This window comes from Nanorana parkeri, unplaced genomic scaffold, assembly GCF_000935625.1.
Source record: "Nanorana parkeri isolate BGI_ZX_2015 unplaced genomic scaffold, ASM93562v1 scaffold1837, whole genome shotgun sequence".
Lineage (NCBI taxonomy): Eukaryota > Metazoa > Chordata > Amphibia > Anura > Dicroglossidae > Nanorana > Nanorana parkeri.
Window position 1 is genome coordinate 125,350 of NW_017308105.1, and position 11,421 is coordinate 136,770.

The 11,421-nt window shown below is 51.0% G+C and overlaps 1 protein-coding gene across 1 annotated transcript in view; it reads right to left on the minus strand.

Annotated features, from left to right (window-relative positions):
• The window catches only part of WDR24 (WD repeat domain 24), a 23,118-nt gene extending 17,094 nt beyond the window's left edge, over window positions 1-6,024 (minus strand). Inside the window, exons 1-5 of the mRNA XM_018571787.1 lie at window positions 5,564-6,024; window positions 3,335-3,512; window positions 2,487-3,159; window positions 1,933-2,048; window positions 454-569 (exon numbers count right to left, since the gene is read on the minus strand). Of these exons, the coding sequence (XP_018427289.1) occupies window positions 454-569; window positions 1,933-2,048; window positions 2,487-3,159; window positions 3,335-3,512; window positions 5,564-5,984 (1,504 nt within the window). The 5' untranslated portion in view covers window positions 5,985-6,024. The remainder of the gene's footprint in view (window positions 1-453; window positions 570-1,932; window positions 2,049-2,486; window positions 3,160-3,334; window positions 3,513-5,563) is intronic.
• Window positions 6,025-11,421: the final 5,397 nt, after the last annotated feature.

Genomic DNA, 11,421 nt, shown 5'->3' on the forward strand with positions numbered 1-11,421 from the left:
CCCCCCCCCCCCCCCATGCTTTTTTTTTGTTGCTTAACCCCTCTTTACTTGTTAGGCAAGGTTATCTTCAGATCACATACTCACCTGCATATGGAATCCAGCGGTTTCCTGCTGCGATCCACCACTCTTCTCCCACAGCCCAGGTCCCGTTCTGCCATCTCGGTCCTTCTTAATCATCAGGAGCTGGCTGCATCTCCTGGGCTCAGGCAGCCAGTCGTCGTCATCCCCCCATGACATGCATCAGCTCTGCCCAACAGCCGCCGTGAGTGTCTGCTCCTGCAGCCTCCTGAGATATAGGACGGGGATATACCCGGAGGCTGCAGGAGCGGGGACGCGTCATTCTCGCTTACTGTAGGTGAGAATGGCGTAGGCGTGAGGGGTTCCGGGGCTATAATAAGAAGACAAAAAAACTCCAACGTAAACCAAAAGAAAAGCCTCTTCCTTTCTCCTTACCATCATTATTAATGGCCGATGAGTCCATCAGAACACTGTCTGCTCGGCTGTCACCCTTGCTGTGCTCCAGTCTGGCTTCACTGCCCATCCCAGAGGGCATCTCCTTTAAGCTGAAGCTGATGGAAGAGGTTCCCAGTTACAAAGGGCAAGCCAAGAAACAGCACAAGTCACACTTAAAGTATCTGTAATCCCAATCACTGAAATCTAATATGGAATTACATTAGCATGATAAAGCTTACACGTCATTTTCAACATTTCAAAATTTGCAACTTTCATTAAAAGAACTACGAGGAAAGTGTTTTTCCCCATAGTTCTCTGAAGGGCCACGGGAAGACATATTCTAGCGTCTTTCCGTGACCCAAAGCTCAGTATATCGCGAGCTACAGCTCGCGGTATACGGACACCGCCAATACTGTCGAGATTCACCCAGCTGCGTGAGTGACAGCGGGCTCTGCCTATCTAGAGGCAGAGCCAGCTGTACCCGCCCCCTCCCCCGTCCGTTCCGCCAGTCAGCGCTGGAGGATCGGAATCCATGCGGGGAGAGGTGACACGGCTCTCTGCAGCGAGATGATCGAGAAGTGAGCGAGCGATGGTATGTGTTGGCTCACTTCCTGATCTATTGAGCCGACGTGTGACAGTTTCAGTGCCGCACGTCGACTCGAACTATGAGGATGAGTGATTTTCACTCACCTCATAGTTCTCCTTTAAAATAACAGCTAGTGATCCCGCCATGAAGATCCTTCCTGTTATGGGGTGACACTGTTCCTGTGTTCCAACTGTTGTCATCCTGGTCACATGTTCTCCTAATGGAGACTACAAGCGGTTGGGCCAACCCCTATTGCAAAGCATGATCCACTGCCGTCGCTGTCAGGACACCTGCCCTAAAAAAAATGACATGCAGCCATTTCTGGAGCACATGCATGCAGACAGGAAGTGGCTGCTGCAAAGATGCATCAGATCAGCAACACGGGCTAAAATAAGACACAGTGCTTCAACACACTGTTCTATCAAATGTTGTGACTACGCCTCACCGGTCACACATTCCAACGTAATCCCGCCCACTTCCACTGCGGTAGAATGTGTAACCGCCCATCGACATTCCTCACAGCAAAGTGCTTTATACTGCGGGTGCAGAGGGGGAGGGGGGTAATTCACAAACAGTAACATAACTGCAGGAGTGTTAAATATAATAAAATATATCTGCGGCGTTCGCTGGCTGATTTTAACACTCCGGTAGTTATGTTACCGTTTGTGAATCACCCCCCTCCACATGCGCAGTATAAGCACTTTGCTGTGAGGAATGTTGACCTGACTCACGTGACCTGAGGGATTCGAGATCGCACATTCCCCAGCACTCACAAAGCATTGGAATGCTTGACCTAATGGGCGGTCACACATTCCACCGCAGTCACAACCTTTGATTGACATTTAGTGTTCTTTTGCTCAGGTTTTACATCTATTTCAGTCCCGCAAACTCACCTGTTCAGCAGTGGCAAGGCGTTACCACTTTTGCCCAAGCTGTGGTTCAGATTGCTGGGTGGCATGGTGCCCTGGCTGCAGTAGATGATCCTGAGCATTGTCCATGTCTGAGCAACCTAGGAGGTAAAGGACACAGAAAATATGACAGCTTACTATTACCATACACTATGAGATAGTTACCTGCTGAATACATCTGTATGGACCTCAGGAGCCAAACATTCTAAGCTAGAAACCCAGCCCAGGTATTACCTTGTAGAAGCAGCAGTGACATTAGCACTGTGCTGTACACAGCCTGTGCAGAGAGCAGAGCTGGGGGAGGGACCCAATAGAATATGTTAGAGGGAGGTGGTAATATTTGCCTGGAGTTGGGCTTAAACGAGCTTGTACTTCTTGAGGATAACAAAACAAACCTTTAAAATGAGTGTCCAGTTGTTAGGCGCATGGAGTGCCCGGCTCCCAAGATTTGTTTTGGTCTTGGATATTTTTGGAAATAAAAAGAAAATAAACAGCGTTCCTTTGTTTACTTAAGGAACTCTCAGCTCTCTAAAGCTCACCTGCCAGCGGTTTAGTTCTCTGGCCACTTTGGCGTTATGATCACACAGTTCAGAAAGCGGCCTCCCGGCCAAGGCGTATCGTTCAGCCGTGGCTACGAACCAGCCCATGTCTCCTCCGCCCGCCTCAAAAACACTCAACCCGCTGGATATGTTCTCGAACTGCTCCATGGGGTCCGGCTTCCTCAGGAAGAAGATGGGGTGGCGCCGATCGTACGGCTTCCTATTAGAGTCACTGGATGATGATAAAGACGACATGAGGCTTTCTTTGGCCGCAAAAGCCAGATCCCCAAACAGGCCGTAGCAGAGGCCTTCGGGGTTAGCGCGGTCTATGGGCCTCTTGGCGTCTCTGAAGATGTGCTGGTACAACGTGCTGTCCTTAGAGCCCGAGAGCAGGAAGTAAGGGTCGTGGCAGTGTCTCCAAACGATGCCCGTCGTCACGTCCTTGTGCTCCTCGAAGGTGGCGAACGGGATGAAGGGTCGCCTAACGTCCCACACGTAGATGTTGTGGTCCACCATCATGGAGCATGTCCCTATATGGTACTTTCTTTCGGGCCGCCACTTTACGCGCGCCACGGAAGCGATGGTCTGAACGCAGTAGATCTCCTTGGCTCGGTTCGTGTTCATGTCCCACACCTTGACCATTTTGTCACGCCCACCGGTCGCCAACCAGCCTCTGCAGGGAAATCAATTAAAAGGGACCAGGTTACCATTTTTATGTTTATCTTAGCTGCTCTCATTGAAGATGTCATCACCCCTACCTGTCCCCTGGACAGGAAGTGAGGAGGGAAATCAACAGAATGGTGACACACACACACACACGCAAAGAAACCTTCCATCAGGGTACTCGCCTGTCCTCGGGGTGCCAGTCACAGCAGAAGACGGGTCCATTATGAGCCGTGAACATGCGCTCGTAGCGGTCGGGTCTCCGGATGTCCCACAGCTGTACGTTCCCGTTCTCAAAAGTGGCCGCAAAGGTGAAATAATCCCGGATGCTGAACTGAACGTCTCTCACGCTCTCAGATTGACCTGCAATGAGATCATCAAGTCAGTCATGTTGTAATGCGCCGGCCCTTTAAAAGGAGAACTATGAGATGAGTGATTTCCACTCACCTCATAGTTCTAAGCCGACCTGTGACAATGAGACTGTCACAGGTCGGCTCAGTAGATCGGGAGGTGAGCGAACACATACCGGCGTTCGCTCACCTCTCGATCCTGTCATTGCTCTCTGCCGTGACAGGGGAGGGGCTGGATTCCCCCCCCTCCACGCTCCGATCCTCCAGCGCTGACTGGTGGAACGGACGGGGGAGGGGGCGGGTACAGCTGGCTCTGCCTCTAGATAGGCAGAGCCAGCTGTCACTCACGCAGCTGGGCGGATCTCGACATCGATGTCGGGAACCGCTCCGGCGTCTCAGTATACCGCGAGCTGTAGCTCGCGGTATACTGAGCTTAGGGTGATGGGAGAACGCTAAGGAGAACTATGGGGAAAAGCCCTGACCCCATAGTTCTCCTTTAAAGAGGATCTAAAGCCAAGAGCAAATATTTTCTATATACAGGGCTTGAAAAATTTGAGGGCGTCTCACCTGTCAGTCAGACAGAAATTTCACCAGTCAGCATGACCAGACTACAGCCTTGCAAGTTGTGTTAACATTTTTTTAGGGACAGATAGAGCTTTCTTTTGGAGGTATACTATCACCACTGGGGGGGTGGGGTGAGGGTGGGGGGATTTTTATTTTTTTTACTATACAATGAAAAAAAGTACCATAAATTTAGAGAAAACAAAATGTTTATCCTACGTTATGTTATAAAACATCTATTCTTACCAATATTTTTGGTAAAATATAAAAGACGGGGTCACGTCGTGTAAATAGACACCAAACATGTCAAGCCTTAAAATTGCGCGCGCCCGCAAAATACAACCACACTGAAAATTGCCCATAGGTAACGCTTTAAACGCTTGGCCCTAAAATTATTGCTCGCACTCCGACGTTCGCGGCGATATGTAACATGTGTGGCACAATAGGCGCAATCGTAGTTTTTGCACGGAGGCGCACCTGTCGCATGTTTGCGTGTGTATGTGGGGGGCAGGGGACTTTAAAAACAAATTTAGTGGGTTTTTTTGTTTTTTCCTTTATGCTTCTTTCATTTTTTTACACAACTTTATTGCGATCACATGGGGGGCAAAGAATCCCCCTATGTGATAGCCAAGTTACATAACAGGTCCTCTTTATGGAGACATCAGGGGTCTGCAAGACCCCTAATGTCACCTAGGGACCCCCAGAGAAGCTGATGAAGCCGAGATCTGCTTCACCAGCTTCTGAGGCTGGAGAGTGAGAGCAGAATGCGGAAGTGATGTAATATACATTACTTCCTGCATTCGGGGACGGAGAGGAGATCAGAAGGAGATCGCGTTTAATTATAACAGCTGGCCGGGAAGCTACTCGTCGGGCTTCGGTGTCCTCTCGTCACAGATGTGAGGACGAGCGGATTGTTCAAGCCCTGTCTATATAATCAGCTTACTAGTCCTTAGTGGCGATTGCTTTAGTATTCACTTCTCAGGCTAAGCATACTTTCTGCACGTACAGAAAACGATCTGTTGATGCCGTCAGAAATCCAATGTCCTTGTCACTTCCTGTACACTGCCATCAGCTTTGACAGCTATCATCTGTGAACTACAGAACATCTATGCAAAGGAGGTGAGAAGAGGAGGAGGAGGTGTTTGCAGTCCAAATCAGCAGAGCAGCCTGAGGTGACAACTGCTTTCTATAGATACAGTACAGTGAGTGATCGTTGTCACCTTCGCACAGGAAGCGAGTTACTTCCCGGATCACTAAGGTGAATAAGAAAACGAAAACTAATGCAGTCACCACATCTAAGGATCAGCCTTGGCCCAGCAGACACAGGGCTAAGGAGGACACCGGGGACAGCATTGGAGCATGGAGAGGGTAAAAAGAAATTGGCAATATTTGTTTTCCTTATATGGGGGTTGAATCCATAGAATTTGTTTCTTCAACTTTAATTGAAACTTTCATTTTCAAAATCTTTAAAATGTGCCGACTAATGATATGGGAGTGCGGTACCTGAGAAGGTGCTGACAGAGTCTTTTTTCCGGAGGTCGAAGCATTTCATGTAGCCATCTTGGGACCCGCTGAGCAGCATGTAGACCTCCGTGGGGTGGAAGCAGACTTTGTTCACCGTCCTTTTATGCTCTGTAAACAGCTGGTCCTGCTTGTTCCTGGACGGCTTGCCCAGGTTCCACGTCACCACCACCCCGTTGGTGGCTGCCGTGGCCAAAAGGTTCTCGTCCATCTGGTGCCACACCACATCGGCGCAGCTAAAATTCAACGAGGGCTTCCGGCCCACCCGCAGGTTCAGCTTCTCCGCAAAGTGGTCCTCTTCCAAGGAGTAGATTTTGAATGTGTTGCGGCCGGCGACCACCACCTGAGCTGCGTCCCGGCAGACGCTTATGGCGTTTGCCGGAGCGTCCAGGTGGCAGAACATGGTGCGGCCGGTCAGGGTGTTGCCGCCCAGGGCCGTGGTGACTCTCAGGCGTGCACTGCAGCCCGACCCAACCCGGCGTGCACTGCAGCCCGACCCAACCCGGCGTGCACTGCAGCCCGACCCAACCCGGCGTGCACTGCAGCCCGACCCAACCCGGCGTGCACTGCAGCCCGACCCAACCCGGCGTGCACTGTAGCCCGACCCAACCCGGCGTGCACTGCAGCCCGACCCAACCCGGCGTGCACTGCAGCCCGACCCAACCCGGCGTGCACTGCAGCCCGACCCAACCTAGCATGTAGCTGACACAACTCCAACATCAAACACAGACCGGTGACACAAGGTGGTCACATCCTCCGTTGATCAAGTAGGAAAGGGTAAAACCCCCACTGGGAAGGGAAGTTTCCCCTTCACTTCCTGTCCCGGAAACGCAACAGGAAGTTAGAGGAAATTTCCTAAAAAAGGGGGATTTTTCACATAGTTGTAAGATTTGTGTTTTGGAGATAACTCTCAAGTTTTGGATTTCCCTCCATATTTATGCCAGTGGTCACCAGGATGACTAGAAGGGGGAATCTCCCCAATGGGCACACAGGCAGCAATAAAAACCTGGCACAGGGTCTACCCTTTCCCTACTCTACCCAACAAGCACAGGCACCTGGAAGCAGCTTCAGCTTTGCTTCATTCACCAACCACACAATGATAAATAGAGGAGAATCTGGATGTTACCTGTTAGTAAATAAGACCGATGCATAGTCAGGGTCCACCTAACTGCTTATCCCCGGAATGAATAGGAAGATGAACCAAGCTGACCACGGTCTCTAGGCCTGTAACTGCAGGGGAGCCCCTCAAGGCTCTAGTAGTACCCCAGGCTGACAAAGTACAACCGTGACACTTCCGCCTACATCTACCTCACAGGAAGAGAAGAAAGAGAGCCCTGCACACTTCCCCCCCCATCCCTTCAATATCAAACTCCTGCTGGCTCACTGTCACCCCTTTAACCCGCATAACTCACCCGGCTGACCGGAAAGAGCTCTGTTTCAATACGTTCCGTCACTCTATTTTACCCGGGCTGCGGCTAATTCCCGGGCACAAGAGTTCCGCCCGAGCGGCGTTCCTCCCAGTCACGTGACGTACGCTGCTAGTGTCAACACTGACTCGTGCATTTCATTGCTGATAGCAGGATACAAAGGGGCGATGAGGTCGGTGTGTGTGTGTGTGTGTGTGTGTGTGTGTGTGTGTGTGTGTGTGTGTGTGTGTGTGTGTGGGGGGGGGTGGGTTGTGGTGGGTATTATATGTACAGGGGTTGTATTTTTTTTATGTGTACGGGGGGGCGGAGTGTGGGGGGTGGCATTGGCAGAAGTGTATTAGGCTACATTCACGCCTCTATCTTTAGGTGCAGTTAGGGATTTCTGCGTCCGGAATTGGCGTTTACAAGTGGCAGCTGTCACCTAAGTTAATGATCAGGTGACAGCAGTTGCATGTAAACGCCTGCACACCGCATGTAAAGATACGTGATATGATTACATTCCGTTAGGAATCAATAACTCTCCCTGGACGCAATGATTGTGCATTCAGGGAGAGTGTTTTCTAACCGCATGTAATCATATCACATTCCATTACATGCGGTGTGCAGGCGTTTATATGGAGCTGCTGTCACATGATCATTAACTTGAATAGGTGACAGCTGTCGCTAGTAAACGCCAGATTAGGGATTCCTGTTGCAGTAAAACGCAAGTTTCTGATGCAGGAATCCCTAATCGCACCTAAACCTACAGATATGGATAGGACCTTATTATTAGTGTCTGTAGTACCAAACCGGATATAGTTATTTTTTATTTTAAAGTATGAAATTTGGCAAGCGGCCCCCAAGAGAGAAAAACATTTGTCGAGTGGCCCCTGAGACGGAAGAGGCGGGGGGCGAAGACGGAGCTCCAGTCGGGCGGCGATGATGACAAGGAGGCCGTGTCGGGCGCCAAGGATGAGGAGGCCGTGTTCCAAAGAGGTCAGGCCGTGCAAGGTAAGAGGACTGTGCTGACAAAGCCCACCACAGATCCTGCACAACCCCCCTGAGACGCTGCAGGATCTGTGGGGGGCTTTGTCGGGCCTCAGGGGGGCTTTGCAGGATCTGTGGGGGGGGCTTTGCCGGGTCTCAGGGGGGATTTGCAGGATTCACAGGGGGCTAGGTCTCAGGAGGGCTGTGCAGGATCTGTGAAGGCCTCAGCCGGGTTTCAGGGGTGCTTTGCAGGATCTGTGGCGGGCTCTGCGGGGTCTATGGTGGGCTACGGAACTCTTAAGTCATCAGCATTCCAAGACATTTTTGGACAATTTCACGCTCCCAACTTTGTGGGAACACTTTGGGGATGGCCCCTTCCTGTTCCAACATGACTGCGCACCACTGCACAAAGCAAGGTCCATAAAGACAAGGGTGGGGGAGATTGGGGTGGAGGAACTTGACCTCAACCCGATAGAACACCTTTGGGATGAATTAGAGCAGAGACTGCGAGCCCGGCCTTCTCCTCCAACATCAGTACATGACCTCACAAATGGTCCAACATTCCCATAGACACACTCCTAAACCTTGTTGACGCCTTCACAGAAGAGTCGAAGCTGTTATAGCGGCAAAGGGCGGAGCCAACCCAATACTGAACCCTACGGACTAAGACTGGGATGTCATTAGAGGGCGGAGCCAACCCAATACTGAACCCTACGGATTAAGACAGGGATGCCAATAAAGTTCATACTTTTGGCTATATAGTGTGTTTATATCTCTCTGTGTACATTCTGTTGGTGTGATAATTGTCAGTGCCAAACAGTGCAGACTATTATAACTGGAATATACTTGGGGCCTGTTCACATTTTTGTGGCATGAGGCTAGTTGGCAACGCACTGAAACAGACGCACCACAAACATTGTAATGCACCGCCGCGGGCTATGGTGCGTTGCGGCGCCCTTAAAAGCGAACAACAGCACAATGCATGCAACATGCATTACCACAATGTTATGTACAGCACCCTGCCGGACCCCTCCCACCAGCTATGATCTGCCTACATTGCATAGAGAAGCACAGGAACCAGGTGATGACATCACGGAATCTAAGGTAAGGTAATGAAAACAGAAGCATTGAGTTTAAAGCCCAAATGTGGAATAAAAGCCTTTTTTTTTTTTTCTTACTGTGGTCATGTGACTCCACAGTCCTGAGCCTCCACCTCCTCTGTTTACTACCTGCTTGGGTCCTTCTTTGGATGTCCTCCTCAGTGCCTGCATGACCTGGACGCTTCCTATTGGATGTCCATTGGCTTGAGGATCCAGAAGGATATCAGCGGAGGGGAGTGAAGGGGACCGGCAGTCTGGGGTGCCATCGCGCTGCTGAATTTGCTGTCCTGTGGAAACATGGGCGGGGCTTAGGTAAAAACAGACAGAATCAGGATTAGTTGCTGTGGCAACAAATTAGCATCTCTCCTTCATTTTCAAAACTTAACTGAAGAGGGAAGCTGATTTGTTGCCGTGGGCGACCGCCTCAGATTCTGTGTGCTCCAGTTTTGATAACTTCCGCGTAATAAGATGAACCCGTTCGCTGCCGCTGATGTATGTCAGACGTCGGCAGTAGCGGGTCCCTAAAGTGGAAGCCGTCCGTCGGCTTTACACTGGATGCGATTGAATTTAGGTTTTCGGGGGGCGGTAAACAGAGCCCCCACCACCTGACACTTCCTGCCTTGCTTCCTGGACTCCACTGCCCCTCCTGCGGGCCCGGGACTGGCATCACGGGCGTTGGCGGGTAGCAAGTAGAGAGACCAGCGAATGTCCATTAACTGATTTCCTCCCCGCTCAGTGAAGCCGGAAGCGACGCTGATTGCATCACTTCCGGCTCCTCAGCTGTCATTCCCCGGATAGAGAAGCCGAGGAAGAAGCTGATCAGGCGCGATCTGTATGTGATCAGCTTCAGTGGTCTGCAAAGGTGACATTACAGGCAGGGGGCGTTCTGAGGCTGGGTGACACCCGGAGCGGAGACCGGGTGACACCCCGCCGGGACGTCATCGCGCATGCGCGGCCGTCTTTTTGACGCCTCACAGCGGCCATCTTGGTGAGGGATGCCACCAAGATGCCGGCAGAGAGAGGAGGTATGCCTCCGGGTCCCCTCCTCTCTCCTGACACTGTCGGGCTCTCGGTTAAAACGACCGAGTGCCCAACTTTTTACAGGGGGTGACACCTCAGCCAGTCATTTTGGTGTCACCCCTCCAATGGTGGCACCCCCCCCTTGTGACGCCACTGATGACAGGACCCCTAATGTCTCCCTAAAAAGCACCTGTCATCACTAACATACTACCACATAGGGGGCCTGTGAGCCCCCCTACGTGATACCAATGAAGCTAAGTAAAAAAAAAATGGTTAAATGAATGTAAAAAAAAACATTTTAAAGTCCCCCGTCACCGTGAACATGTGAATGTTGCAATTTGGGGTTTGACAAAGAGTTGCGCTAATATCATGCGACGCAAACATTTGCAACTGCCGCCATTTTATTCTATAGGGTCTTGGCTTTCTGGAATTGTATCATTCTGGGGGGTTTACATAATCTTCAGGCCTAACAAGTGTGCAAAAATGGCTCTGGCAGTGAAAGGGTTAAACCTCTGCTTTACCCATTCTGTATTATTATTATTATAGAGGATATATATAGCGCAGCGCTTACTGTGGCCCCAATGTAAGAACTGGGAGGGCTGACTAGACTCCTGGAGATAACACAGGAAGTGTGCACAGGACACGGCACAGCTCTGGATTTCTGGCGGGATCATCAAGGATTTCCCTCCCCGCAAAAAATCTAACAAAACACTTCCGCTGGAATATTTAATGGACCAAAAAAACGATGTGAAGTTCAGCCTTTTGGTTCACATATACCCTTTGTATAGGCACAACTCAGCACAGGGATGGTGGGGGCTCCTCATAATGGGCACAGCGGGTGTACAGACCCGGGAACTCAGCACAGGGATGGTGGGGGCCCCTCATAATGGGCACAGCAGGTGTACAGACCCGGGAACTCAGCACAGGGATGGTGGGAGCCCCTCATAATGGGCACAGCAGGTGTACAGACCCGGGAACTCAGCACAGGGATGGTGGGGGCCCCTCATAATGGGCAAAGCGGGTGTACAGACCCAGGAACTCAGCTCAGGGATGGTGTGAACCCCTCATAATGGGCACAGCAGGTGTACAGACCCAGGAACTCAGCACAGGGATGAAGGGAGCGCCTCATAATGGGCACAGCTTTACCTCTCGCTCTGGGTACACACCTGAGGCTCCACACGTGGGAAGTGACAACGTTATAGAATTGTAGAGGAATAATCTCCGGGACGTGTCGGGAGGATGATTTGGGTTCTGTATTTGCAGTTACCTCGTCCTGTTAGTCACGCTTCGTGGAGACATTGTCAGGTTCTGCTGGCGGTGAGTCACT